This window comes from Salmo salar, chromosome 11, assembly GCF_965601325.2.
Source record: "Salmo salar chromosome 11, fSalSal1, whole genome shotgun sequence".
In the NCBI taxonomy this organism is placed as follows: domain Eukaryota; kingdom Metazoa; phylum Chordata; class Actinopteri; order Salmoniformes; family Salmonidae; genus Salmo; species Salmo salar.
The window spans coordinates 37,586,568-37,601,597 of record NC_138301.1 but is presented as its reverse complement, the minus strand read 5'-3'; the positions used below and the strand labels follow the sequence as shown (position 1 = coordinate 37,601,597).

Sequence of the window (15,030 nt, the reverse complement as noted above, 5' to 3'; positions counted from 1 at the left end):
TAACCTCCTTCCTCTCGAGGTATGGAGTGACCCCAGAGAACATCATCCTGTACGGCCAGAGCATCGGCACGGTACCCACGGTGGATCTGGCGGCGCGCTACGAGTGTGCTGCCGTCATCCTGCACTCACCTCTTATGTCCGGCCTGCGAGTGGCCTTCCCTGACACACGCAAGACCTACTGCTTCGACGCCTTCCCCAGGTGGGTTATTATGGGGTGAGATGATGAGATAGTGGGTCGGCGGAAGTAGATGGAGTCTAGGGACAGAGGGAAGGGATGTTGGATGTGTTGGCTTTCTTGGCCTGTTGTCTTTGACTGACTGACAGTTGAAATACAGCCATGTGCCACAGCCCTGATTTGGATTTTGGGTAGGTAGTGTTTAGAGGTCGACCGATTTATGGTTTTTCAACGCCGATACCGATTATTGGAGAACCAAAAAAATGCCGATGCCGATTAATCGTCCGATTTAAAAAGAAGAGGGAAAAAAAGAAATTATTTATTTGTAATAATGGCAATTACAACAATACTGAATGAACACTTATTTTAACTTGATATAATACATCAATAAAATCAATTTAGCCTCAAATAAACAATGAAACATGTTCAATTTGGTTTAAATAATGCAAAACAAAGTGTTGGAGAAGAAAGTAAAAGTGCAATATGTGCCATGGAAGAAAGCTAACGTTTAAGTGCCTTGCTCAGAACATGGGGACATATGAAAGCTGGGGGTTCCTTTTAACATGAGTCTTCAATATTCCCAGGTAAGAAGTTTTAGGTTGTAGTTATTATAGGACTATTTCTCTCTATACGATTTGTATTTCATATAGCTTTGACTATTGGATGTTCTTATAGGCACTTTAGTATTGCCAGTATAACAGTATAGCTTCCGTCCCTCTCCTTGCTCCTACCTGGGCTTGAACCAGGAACACATCAACAACAGCCACCCTCGAAGCAGCGTTACCCATGCAGAGCAAGGGGAACAACTACTCCAAGTCTCAGAGCGAATGATGTTTGAAATGCTATTAACGCGCATCCGGCTATCTAGCTAGCCATTTCACATCGGTTACACCAGCCTAATCTTGGGAGTTGATAGGCTTGAAGGGGTGGGTATAATTTGTGGAACGTAACAACAGGAATCTGTTCCAACAAACGTAAAGTAAGAGGTTGCCAACCAACAACGCATACAAAGTAGCAACGCATACAAACCTAGCTAACTAGCTGCCGAATAGGCATCAACTCACCACGTAGCTTATTCTTAATGTTTGTCCATAGGCAACCAGAGTGAGGACAGACATTTTTCGGAAATAAATGTGACGAGTGAGAAACAATGAAATAAACCACTCCCTACCCGGTATCTTATTCTGCCACTATACAACTTTGTATGCATTGTTTTTTGTCAACCTTGTTATTTACCAAGTTTTTGGAGTAGATTCCTTTTGGAACGTTCCACAAATTATACCCACCCGGCTTGAAGTCATAAACAGCGCAATGCTTGAAGCACAGTGAAGAGCTGCTGGCAAAACGCACGAAAGTGCTGTTTGAATGAATGCTTACGAGCTTGCTGCTGCCTGCCATCGCTCAGTCAGGCTGCTCTATCAAATATCAAATCATAGACTTAATTATAATATAATAAACACAGAAATACGAGCCTTAGGTCATTAATATGGTTGAATCCGGAAACTATCATCTCGAAAACAAAACGTTTTTTACTTTCAGTGAAATACGGAACTGTTCCGTATTTTATCTAACAGGGGGCATCCCTAAGTCTAAATATTCCTGTTACATTGCACAACCTTCAATGGCATGTCATAATTACGTAAAATTCTGGCAAATTAGTTCGCAACGAGCCAGGCAGCCCAAACTATTGCATATACCCTGACTCTGCGTTCAATGAACGCTAGAGATGTGACACAATTTCATGTTAGCAGGCAATATTAACTAAATATGCAGGTTTAAAAATATATACTTGTGTATTGATTTTAAAGAAAGGCATTGATGTTTATGGTTAGGTACATTGGTGCAACGACAGTGCTTTTTTCGCAAATGCGCTTGTTAAATCAACACCCGTTTGTCGAAGTAGGCTGTGATTCAATGCGATATTAACAGGCACTGCATCGATTATATGCAACGCAGGACAAGCTAGGTAAACTAGTAATATCATCAACCATGTGTAGTTAACTAGTGATTATGTTAAGATTTATAGTTTTTTATAAGATAAGTTTAATGCTAGCTAGCAACTTACCTTGGCTTCTTGCTGCCCTCGCGTAACAGGTAGTCAACCTGCCATGCAGGCTCCTCATGGAGTGCAATGTAAGGCAGGTGGTTAGAGCGTTGGACTAGTAACCGAAGGTTGCAAAAACTAATCCCCGCTGAACAAGGCAGTTAACCCCAGTTCCTAGGCCGTCATTGAAAATAAGAATGTGTTCTTAATCTGACTTGCCTTGTTAAATAAAGGTGTTAAATTATTATATATCTATTTTTTTAAATCGGCTAAAATCGGTGGCCAAAAATACCGATTGTTATGAAAACTTGAAATCGGCCCTAATTAATCGGCCATTTCGATTAATCGGTCGACCTCTAGTAGTGTTATCTCTCTCCTGCAGGGTGCTGAGGGAATGTTAAGGTGCAGCGGTAGGTACGTAGGTTGGTAGTAACTCGCCATGCTAGCTAGCTATGAAAGGATGGCGGCTGGGCTCACAGACTTAGTGTGGCTGGCATCTATCAGATGCCTGTAATATCCATAGGGTTTGTATTGTGTGTCCCGTAGTCATATTCCATGAGCAGCTACTTCCTGTACTGTGCTGCTTTATTGTAAAGGGTCGGCAAACTAGAAAATAAGTCTTGGTTATCAGATGGAGAACAAGCTATTAGGATGAGAAGTACTGTACATTTGGTGCAGGTGGGAGGAACAGATAGCATCAAACATATCAGCCTCAGCCCTGACACCTGTGGAACAATGGCATCAAACTGTTATCAGCCATGAGATCTGTGGGGCAGTGGGTAGAAGAGGAGGGGGGGTGGATAGCGGGCTGAAGTTGAATCTGCAAGTGGCTCTCCTAAGCTGGTACTGCTATAGAGGACTGCTATAGAGGTCTACAGGTAACTGCCAAAATAATGGAATCACTTGAGTAAATGAGGGTTCTGTGGTCTCTGTTATGGTGTGGAGTGCATTGTCCTGGCATGGTTTAGGACCTCTCATCCCCTTTGAGGGTCTCTGTTACAGTGCCTTGCAAAAGTATTCATCCCGCTTGGCATTTTTCCTATTTTGTTGCATTACAACCTGTAATTTAAATCTATTTGGATTTCATGTAATGAACATAAACAAAATTGTCCAAATTTGTGTAGTGAAATGAAAAAAATAACATGTTTCAAAAAATTATAAATTAAAAATAGAAAAGTGGTGTGTGCATATGTATTCACCCCCTTTGCTATGAAGCTCCCTGGTGCAACCAATTACCTTCATAAGTGGCATAATGAATTAAAGTCCACCGGTGTGCAATCTAAGTGTCACATGTTCTGAAAGGCCCCTAAGTCTGCAACACCACTAAGCAATGGGCACCACCAAGCAAGCGGCACCATGAAGACCAAGGAGCTCTCCAAACAGGTCAGGGACAAAGTTGTGGAGAAGTACAGATCAGGGTTGGGTTATAAAAAATATCAGAAACTTTGAACATCCCACGGGGCACCATTTAATCCATTATTAAAAAATGGAAAGAATATGGCACCACAACAAACCTGCCAAGAGAGGGCCACCCACCAAAACTCACAGACCAGGCAAGGAGGGCATTAATCAGAGAGCCAACAAAGAGACCAAAGATAACCCTGAAGGATCTGCAAAGCTCCACAGCGGAGACTGGAGTATCTGTCCATAGGACCACTTTAAGCCGTACACTCCACAGAGCTGGGCTTTACGGAATAGTGGCCAGAAAAAAGCCATTGCTTCAAGAAAGAAAATAAGCAAACACTTTTGGTGTTCGCAAAAAGGCATGTGGGAGACTCCCCAAACATATGGAAGAAGGCAATCTGGTCAGATGAGACAAAGATTTAGCTTTTTGGCCATCAAGGAAAAAGCTATGTCTGGTGCAAACCCAACACCTCTCATCACCCCGAGAACAGCATCCCCACAGTGAAGCATGGTGGTGGCAGCATCATGCTGTGGGGATATTTTTCATTGGAAGGGACTGAGAAATTGGTCAGAATTGAAGGAATGATGGATGGTGCTAAATACAGGGAAATTCTTGGGGGAAACCGGTTTCAGTCTTCCAGAGATTTGAGACTGGGATGAAGGTTCACCTTCCAGCAGGACAATGGCCCTAAGCATACTGCTAAAGCAACACTCAAGTAGTTTAAGCGGAAACATTTACATGTCTTGGAATGGCCTAGTCAAAGCCCAGACCTCAATCCAATTGAGAATCTGTGGTATGACTTAAAGATTGCTGTACACCAGCGGAACCCATCCAACTTGAAGGAGCTGGAGCAGTTTTGCCTTGAAGAATGGGTGAAAATCCCAGTGGCTAGATGTGCCAAGCTTATAGAGACATACCCCAAGAGACTTGCAGCTGTAATTGCTGCAAAAGGTGGCTCTACAAAGTATTGACTTTGGGGGGTGAATAGTTATGCATGCTCAAGTTTTCCGTTTTTTTGTCTTCATGTTTCACAATATAAAATATTTAGCATCTTCAAAATGTTAGGCATGTTGTGTAAATCAAATGATACAAACCTCAAAAAAATCTATTTTAATTCCAGGTTGTAAAGCAACAAAATAGGAAAAATGCCAAAGGGGGGTGAAAACTTTCACAAGCCACTGTATGGTGTGGGGTGCATTATCCTGGCATGGTTTAGGTCCTCTGCCCCCTTAGAGGGCCAGGTAAATGCCAATATATGCATGACTGTGTGTGCCTTTGTTGTTAGTCTCTGAACCCTTTGAGATTATAGTCTTATTCCACCTGGAATGTGATGATCCTGCTTTAAAGCTACAATGCAGACATCACATCATTTCTGGGTAACAATTAAGTAAGTACCTTGCTGTGATTGTTTTCAATTCAAATGGTCAATAATAGCATAGCAAAGAACAATTTCTGAAGCAAGAATTCTGATAGCACAGTCACAGTGTGTTTAAGGGAGGGGACAACTGAAAACTACCTGGAATTGGTATTTAAATACATTTACCGCCTGGTGATGTCACCAGTCCGGTTAGAACTCCAGCTCTTACATTAAAAGGGCATTGTCCGCAATGTTACTGTATTATTCCAACCTCACAGTGTGTGTGTGTGTGTGTGTGTGTGTGTGTGTGTGTGTGTGTGTGTGTGTGTGTGTGTGTGTGTGTGTGTGTGTGTGTGTGTGTGTGTGTGTGTGTGTGTGTGTGTGTGTGTGTGTGTGTGTGTGTGTGTGTGTGTGTGACATACACTAATACCAAAAAGTATGTGGACACCTGTTCGTCAAACATCTCATTCCAAAATCATGGGCATTAACTTCTTACGGCTGAAATCCCGTTAATGGGATCGATATGACAACAGCCAGTGAAAGTGCAGAGCGCCAAATTCAAAACAACAGAAATCTCATAATTAAAATTTGTGAACCATACAAGTTTTTTACACCATTTTAAAGATAAACTTCTCATTAACCCAACCACAATGTCCGATTTCAAAAAGGCTTTACAGCGAAAGCACACCAAACGATTATGTTAGGTCAGCAACTAGTCACAAAAAGCAGAAATAGAGATAAAATGAATCACTAACCTTTGATGATCTTCATCAGATGACACTCATAGGACTTCATGTTACACAATACATGTATGTTTTGTTCGATAAAGTTCATATTTATATCCAAAAATCTCAGTTTACATTGGCTCGTTATGTTCAGTAATGTTTTGCCTCCAAAACCTCCGGTGATTTTGCAGAGAGCTAAATCAATTTACAGAAATACTCATCATAAATGTTGATGAAAATACAAGTGTTATGCATGGAACTTTAGATAAACTTCTCCTTAATGCAACCGCTGTGTCAGATTTCAAAAAAGCTTTATGGCGAAAGCAAACTTTGCAATAATCTGAGTACAGCGCCCAGACATCAAAACAAGCCATACAGATACCTGCCATTTTGGAGTCAACAGAAGTCACAAATAGCATTATAAATATTCACTTACCTTTGATGATCTTCATCGGAATGCACTCCCAGGAATCCAAGTTCCACAAAGATGTTTGTTTTGTTTCGATAAAGTCCATATTTATGTCCAAATACCTCCTTTTTGTTTGCGCGTTCAGTCGAGTAATCCAAATGCACTGTGCTCGTGCAGTAAGTTCAGACGAAAAGTCAGTTCTATTACAGTTCGTAGAAACATGTCAAACGATGTATAGAATCAATCTTTAGGATGTTTTTATCATAAATTTTCCATAATATTCCAACCGGATGATTCCTTTATGTTCAGAAATGAAAAGGAACACACCTAACTCTCACGGGAGGGTGCGTGATTGAGCTCATGTCATTTTCTCAGTCAGCTGATTCCATATGCCCTTATTCTCTCCCCATTCACAGTAGAAGCATGAAACAATGTTCTAAAGACTGTTGACATCTAGTGGAAGCCTTAGGAAGTGCAAAATGCCCCCCCTCAACACTTCCTGGTTGGATTTTTTTCCTCAGGTTTTTGCCTGCCGTATGAGTTGTTATACTCACAGACATCATTCAAACAGTTTTAGAAACTTGAGTGTTTTCTATCCAAATCTACTAATAATATGCATATCTTAGCTTCTGGGCCTGAGTAGCAGGCAGTTTACTCTGGGCACCTTCTTACTCCAAGCTACTCAATACTGCCACCCATCCATAAGAAGTTAATATGGAGTTGGTCCCCCCTTTGCTGCTATAACACCACTCTTCTGGGAAGGCTTTTAACTAGATATTGGAACATTGCTGCGGGGACTTGCTTCCATTCAGACACGAGCATTAGTGAGGTCAGTTGCTGATGTTGGGCGATTAGGCTTGGCTCGCAGTCATGCTGAAACAGGAAAGGGCCTTCCCAAACTTTTGCCACAAATTTGGAAGCACAGAATTGTCTAGAATATCATTGTATGCTGTAGTGTTATGATTTCCCTTCACTGGAACTAAGGGGCCTATCCCGAACCACGAAAACAGCCCCAGACCAATATTTCTCCTCCACCAAACTTTACAGTTTGCACTATGCATTCGGGCTTGTAATGTTCTCCTGGCATCCGCCAAACCCAGATTTGTCCATCAGACAGCCAGATGGTGAAGTGTGATTCACTGGCAGCTTCATTAAATAGTACCCGCAAACACCAGTCTCAACGTCAACAGTGAAGAGACGACTCTGGAATGCTGGCCTTCTAGGCAGAGTTGCAAAGAAAAAGCCATATCTCAGACTGGCCAATAAAAAGAAAAGATTAAGATGGGCAAACGAACACAAACACTGGACAGAGTTATGGCTTTTTCTTTGCAACTCTGCCTAGAAGGCCAGCATCCCGGATTCGCCTCTACTGTTGAAGTTGAGTCTGGTGTTTTGCAGGTGCTATTTAATGAAGCTACCAGTTGAGGACTTGTGAGGCGTCTGTTTCTCAAACTAGACACTCTAATGTACTTGTCCTCTTGCTCAGTTGTGCACTGGGGCCTCCCACTCCTCTTTCTATTCTGGTTAGAGACAGTTGGTGCTGTTCTGTGAAGGGAGTAGTACACAGCGTTGTACGAGTTCCCTGTGGCTCAGTTGGTAGAGCATGGTGTTTGCAACGCCAGCATGGTGTGTGCAACGCCAGGGTTGTGGGTTCGATTCCCACGGGGGGCCAGTACTATTATTTTATTTTTTTTATGTATGAAATGAAATGTATGCATTCACTACTGTAAGTCGCTCTGGATAAGAGCATCTGCTAAATGACTAAAATGTATTGTAAAATGAGATCTTCAGTTTCTTGGCAATTTCTCACATGGAATAGCCTTCATTTCTCAGAACACGAATAGACTGACGAGTTTCAGAAGAAAGTGCTTTGTTTCTGGCCATTTTGAGCCTGTAATCGAACCCACAAATGCTGATGCTCCAGATACTCAACTAGTCTAAAGAAGTCCAGTTGTATTGCTTCTTTAATCAGAACAACAGTTTTCAGCTGTGTTAACATAATTGCAAAAGGGTTTTCTAATGATCAATTAGCCTTTTAAAATGATAAACTTGGATTAGCTAACACAACGTGCCATTGGAACACAGGAGTGATGGTTGCTGATAATGGGCCTATGTAGATATTCCATAATAATTCTGCAGTTTCCAGCTACAATAGTCATTTACAACATTAGTAAATGTCAACACTGTATTTCTGATCAATTTGATGTTATTTTAATATATACACTGCTCAAAAAAATAAAGGGAACACTAAAATAACACATCCTATATCTGAATGAAATAATCTTATTAAATACTTTTTTCTTTACATAGTTGAATGTGCTGACAACAAAATCACACAAAAATAATCAATGGAAATCCAATTTATCAACCCATGGAGGTCTGGATTTGTAGTCACACTCAAAATTAAAGTGGAAAACAACACTACAGGCTGATCCAACTTTGATGTAATGTCCTTAAAACAAGTCAAAATGAGGCTCAGTAGTGTGTGTGGCCTCCATGTGCCTGTATGACCTCCCTACAACGCCTGGGCATGCTCCTGATGAGGTGGCGGATGGTCTCCTGAGGGATCTCCTCCCAGACCTGGACTAAAGCAACCGCCAACTCCTGGACAGTCTGTGGTGCAACGTGGCGTTGGTGGATGGAGCGAGACAGGATGTCCCAGATGTGCTCAATTGGATTCAGGTCTGGGGAACGGACGGGCCAGTTCATAGCATCAATGCCTTCCTCTTGCAGGAACTGCTGACACACTCCAGCCACATGAGGTCTAGCATTGTCTTGCATTAGGAGGAACCCAGAGCCAACCGCACCAGCATATGGTCTCACAAGGGGTCTGAGGATCTCATCTCGGTACCTAATGGCAGTCAGGCTACCTCTGGCGAGCACATGGAGGGCTGTGCGGCCCCTCAAAGAAATGCCACCCCACACCATGACTGACCCACCGCCAAACCGGTCATGCTGGAGGATGTTGCAGGCAACAGAACGTTCAGAACGTCTGTTTCTGACCGTTTGAGCAGACACATGCACATTTGTGGCCTGCTGGAGGTCATTTTGCTGGGCTCTGGCAGTGCTCCTCCTTGCACAAAGGCGGAGGTAGCGGTCCTGCTGCTGGGTTGTTGCCCTCCTACGGCCTCCTCCACGTCTCCTGATGTACTGGCCTGTCTCCTGGTAGCGCCTCCATGCTCTGGACACTACGCTGACAGACACAGCAAACCTTCTTGCCACAGCTCGCATTGATGTGCCATCCTGGATGAGCTGCACTACCTGAGCCACTTGTGTGGGTTGTAGACTCCGTCTCATGCTACCACTAGAGTGAAAGCACCGCCAGCATTCAAAAGTGACCAAAACATCAGCCAGGAAGCATAGGAACTGAGAAGTGGTCTGTGGTCCCCACCTGCAGAACCACTCCTTTATTGGGGGTGTCTTGCTAATTGCCTATAATTTACACCTGTTGTCTATTCCATTTGCACAACAGCATGTGAAATTTATTGTCAATCAGTGTTGCTTCCTAAGTGGACAGTTTGATTTCACAGAAGTGTGATTGACTTGGAGTTACATTGTGTTGTTTAAGTGTTCCCTTTATTTTTTTGAGCAGTGTGTATATGTATGTATGTATGTATGTATGTATGTATGTATGTATGTATGTATGTATGTATGTAGTGCACATAAGGTGCACACACCCACTCTGTATGATGTGTAGTTAATGGTTTGGCAGCGTGCTGTGTGGAGTCGGTCTCTACACCCCTGCTGTTACTGCGCCGCTACAAGACAGATGGATACACTACTAATGCCCCCAAGGAGGTCCATTTGTCTTAATGTGTTTGTCTTCCCCACTCTCTCCCTTTTCTCTCTTTCTCTCCCTTTTCTCTCTTTCTCTCCCTTTTCTCTCTTTCTCTACATTTTCTCTTTTTCTCTCCCTTTTCTCTTTTTCTCTCCCTTTTCTCTCTTTCTCTCCCTTTTCTCTCTTTCTCTCCCTTTTTTCTCTTTCTCTACATTTTCTCTCTTTCTCTCCCTTTTCTCTCTTTCTCTCCCTTTTCTCTCTTTTTCTCTCTCTCCCCTTTTCTCTCTTTCTCTCCCTTTTCTCTCTTTCTCTCCCTTTTCTCTCTTTCTCTCCCTTTTCTCTCTTTCTCTACATTTTCTCTTTCTCTCCCTTTTCTCTCTTTCTCTCCCTTTTCTCTCTTTCTCTACATTTTCTCTCTCTCTCCCTTTTCTCTCTTTCTCTCCCTTTTCTCTCTTTCTCTCCCTTTTCTCTCCCTTTTCTCTCTTTCTCTCCCTTTTCTCTCTTTCTCTCCCTTTTCTCTCTCTTTCTCTCCCTTTTCTCTCTTTCTCTCTCTCTCTGCCGCGCGGGTTCTCGCTTTGTTAAAGCATTGATAAAATGTAACCCCTTCTCTCTCCCCAGCATCGACAAGGTGTCCAAGGTGGCGTCGCCGGTGCTGGTGATCCACGGCACGGAGGATGAGGTGATCGACTTCTCGCACGGCCTGGCTATGTACGAGCGCTGCCCGCGTGCTGTGGAGCCCCTGTGGGTGGAGGGCGCCGGGCACAACGACATCGAGCTCTACGCCCAGTACTTGGAGCGACTCAAGCAGTTCATCTCCATCGAGCTGCCCACATCCTGATCTCCCTTGGCCTCCTCCACTAAAACCTAGAGGGGGGCTGCGTATCAAGTCTAAAATGGCTTCCTTTTTTCTTTCCTTGATCTGTGCAGAGAGAAGTGGATTGGTGGAAATTTGATACCTGAAATCCACCATGTTGGTTTGTATTGTTTATCGGTACAGATGTTGGAGAGGAGGGGAGGAAGTGTTGAAATGCTTCCCCCAGGGCTTAACCAGGTCAGGCTGAGCTGAGCCAGGCCAAGGCATCCCCGGCGCTCATATGTGGACAGGTCTCTTTGCCAAGGAGCTAGGGCCCCCTCAGTATATGCACTTGCTCTTCAATCTGGATCTCGATTTGATTCTCCTCTCTCTCTCTGTCTCTCTCTCTGTCTCTCTGTCTGTCTCTCTGTCTGTCTCTCTGTCTGTCTCTCTGTCTGTCTCTGTCTGTCTCTCTGTCTGTCTCTCTGTCTGTCTCTCTGTCTGTCTCTCTGTCTGTCTCTCTGTGATAAATTCCATCTGCGATCTTGTTCTCTCTATTTCATCTGTTTCTCTGTCTTTTATGCTCATGATTGATTGACTTTGTATTTTATACCTGATGAAGAACAATCTGTTTTGCACCACAGATACATGATTGATGTTCTTGCTTGTTTGTTTTTGTTTAAAATCGTTTTGTCTTTTTCTTTCATTCAGGGTGAATTCAAACGAATGCACTTTTATTGTGCAGATATTTTCAGGTAATCAAACTATGTTTTTTGTTATCTTATTGACATTCCATGTGTTTCACAACACAGAGAAACTCATTCCCATCTTGTTTTCAAGGCCAGTGTGTGTGACCGTGTGATAGATGGGTGTGGTTGAAAAACGTCATTACCCAGCTCACCCCTGGGTGTCTCACCTCTGTAACAGTGCTCTTGTTAACTGGAGGTCATGTGGAAAGGAGGGCCAGGTGTTTTTCCTCAACTGGGGTTTTCAGTGAGGGACACCACCTGACCCTAATGATGACACTAGGCCATGTATCAAATAAAAACACACCTACAATGTACTGTAATTGAACCTGTGTCCCAGGACAGAATCAGCCCCTGACCTCGCGGCCTGGATTTGAACACCCCTATGCAGAATCCCAAATCAACCCCAAGCCAGAACTGTCTCTAGATGACACCTGATCAACCTCTAGCCAGTACTGTCTCTAGATGACACCTGATCAACCCCTAGCCAGTACTGTCTCTAGATGACACCTGATCAACCTCTAGCCAGTACTGTCTCTAGATGACACCTGATCAACCTCTAGCCAGTACTGTCTCTAGATGACACCTGATCAACCCCTAGCCAGTACTGTCTCTAGATGACACCTGATCAACCTCTAGCCAGTACTGTCTCTAGATGACACCTGATCAACCCCTAGCCAGTACTGTCTCTAGATGACACCTGATCAACCCCTAGCCAGTACTGTCTCTAGATGACACCTGATCAACCCCTAGCCAGTACTGTCTCTAGATGACACCTGATCAACCCCTAGCCAGTACTGTCTCTAGATGACACCTGATCAACCCCTAGCCAGTACTGTCTCTAGATGACACCTGATCAACCTCTAGCCAGTACTGTCTCTAGATGACACCTGATCAACCCCTAGCCAGTACTGTCTCTAGATGACACCTGATCAACTCCTAGCCAGTACTGTCTCTAGATGACACACCTGATCAACTCCTAGCCAGTACTGTCTCTAGATGACACACCTGATCAACCCCTAGCCAGTACTGTCTCTAGATGACACACCTGATCAACCCCTAGCCAGTACTGTCTCTTGATGACACCTGATCAACCCTTAGCCAGTACTGTCTCTAGATGACACCTGATCAACTCCTAGCCAGTACTGTCTCTAGATGACACCTGATCAACCCCTAGCCAGTACTGTCTCTAGACACACCTGATCAACTCCTAGCCAGTACTGTCTCTAGATGACACACCTGATCAACTCCTAGCCAGTACTGTCTCTAGATGACACACCTGATCAACTCCTAGCCAGTACTGTCTCTAGACACACCTGATCAACCCCTAGCCAGTACTGTCTCTAGATGACACACCTGATCAACCCCTAGCCAGTACTGTCTCTAGATGACACACCTGATCAACTCCTAGCCAGTACTGTCTCTAGACACACCTGATCAACTCCTAGCCAGTACTGTCTCTAGATGACACACCTGATCAACTCCTAGCCAGTACTGTCTCTAGATGACACACCTGATCAACTCCTAGCCAGTACTGTCTCTAGATGACACACCTGATCAACTCCTAGCCAGTACTGTCTCTAGATGACACACCTGATCAACTCCTAGCCAGTACTGTCTCTAGATGACACACCTGATCAACTCCTAGCCAGTACTGTCTCTAGATGACACCTGTAGATCTGAAAGGAGCAGATTTAAGCAGTATTCATGTTTTTCTGCCTTGCTTTTCAGAGGATTTTTTACCATATTTCTAAGACCTATCCATTCATTTCAGATCTAGAGGTATGCCTTGGGCGTAGGAGTTGATTTGGAATTCGGCACCAGTGTAGATGTTTTTCTTCAGAAGTTTTCCATGAAGCCATTTTGTTTGTCTGTTTAAAATTAAGATTGTGTTTAACGTAAATGCTTTGGGTTGCTTTTTAGCAGTATGTATCTGTTCCTTTCATTTCAACACTACAAATAAAGCCTTAAGTCTGTGGACATTTCACCCTAACATTCCTGTCGACTTGAGTTGGGGAGTCTCATGGTCTGCAGGGGGACTGACTGCTGCTATCGGTTCGGTTGGAGGGATCTTCTCAATCACTGTGAAAAGATGTTTTGGGGTAATACTGATCAAAAAGGTACTTCACCTAATGCAATCTCAATGAGTCTTCACATGTAGATGAGAGATTTTTGAGCCATTTCACCACCTTTTGCAGATTCTGGCTGTATCCCTTTTTCCTGGGGGTAAGGGGGGATTCCCCCCCCAACAGACCCCTTCCCTGCTCCCCATCTCGTTTCACTCCAAAGAACTCTGCAAGTGTCACCAAGACTACGTTTTGGAAGAAACACTGCATGCAAACAACTTTTCATAAAGGACATTTTGAGTGTAGAGAGTGTAGAAGCCAAAGGAATCACTGGGTTGAAGTATTCTGCAGATGTTCTCAGCTGGAAAAAGAGAAACACTACACTGCTCACAGTGTCCTTTTCGAAGGAGGAGGTACAATTGAAGGATATGTACGTAGCAACTTGTGATTAACGTTTTGACTGACCAGTGTATTGCTGTGTGGTGATGGCTGTATTTTGCGGTCGTGGTTGGGTTTTCGTGTGATGAGTAAAAGATTCTAGTGTTTTCTCGTCATAACTTACTAAGGGGCCTATGTTTTGACAGCAAGCCCTTTAACTTAACATCTAGTTTTTTCTGCTTGTCTTTTTAAAAAAAATTAAACTGCTTTAGTCCCATTTTATTGTTTTGATACTGACATTTTTACAATGTTATTTTCCAGTAAATGTTGATAGATTTACACTAATGCTGGTTTGTCAGAACCATATGTAATGTATCTATATATCCTCTATACATAATATAAAACATTGATTTAAGGGCTATTCTAGCCTACTTGAGTTTAACACTGGAGTCACAGTATGCAAATCTAATGCATAAAAAAAACTAGTGGGTACAGAGGTTTATTAGTGTTAAACTGACAAAGAAAAAGCCTTAAATGTGCCGTGCTACAGATTGTCATTCATGTTGGCTGTGTTGCTTTCTGGCAACACGGTGGATGTTTTAATGCTTAATGGAATAAAGAATGCATGGAATTACATAAACTAGTCTGTTCTATTGTTTTTAAACGTATTATCTCGGTCTTCTACTGTGCTGATGTTCCTGTCAATGTTCTAGCATCCATGAAGGACCATTTTTACTTTATTTTACACCTGAGTAAATGAGGGATACAAGGTATTTTGAAAGCAGTTGCTTCCACACAGGTGTGGTTCCTGAGTTAATTAAGCAATTAACATCCCATCGTGCATAGGGTCATGGATAATAATGCCCAGTTGATTATTATTTTGGCTACCATGGCTAGAAGTGATCTGTGACTTTGAAAGAGAGGTCTCAAAGGAGCATAGGGGCTTTAAAGGTTGTGTGTGTCTGTCACCAGATCTCAACCCAATTGAACACTTATGGGTGCAACTCTATATTAGGAAGGTGTTTTTAGAGGCTAGTCATGCGTTGCTCAGTTTACTAAACTCTCGTTGAATTATCACCTCCATAGTAGCCTGGGATAGTAAGCTTTATAGCTAGTTACTAGCTTTATTATAGTTACAGTATATTGGGTGGCAG

At 43.1% G+C, this 15,030-nt stretch overlaps 1 protein-coding gene across 1 annotated transcript in view; it reads left to right on the top strand.

Annotated features, from left to right (window-relative positions):
• The window catches only part of abhd17c (abhydrolase domain containing 17C, depalmitoylase), a 43,149-nt gene extending 28,633 nt beyond the window's left edge, over positions 1-14,516 (top strand). Inside the window, exons 2-3 of the mRNA XM_045689457.2 lie at positions 20-199; positions 10,512-14,516. Coding sequence (XP_045545413.1) covers positions 20-199; positions 10,512-10,731 — 400 coding nt within the window. The 3' untranslated portion in view covers positions 10,732-14,516. The remainder of the gene's footprint in view (positions 1-19; positions 200-10,511) is intronic.
• Positions 14,517-15,030: the final 514 nt, after the last annotated feature.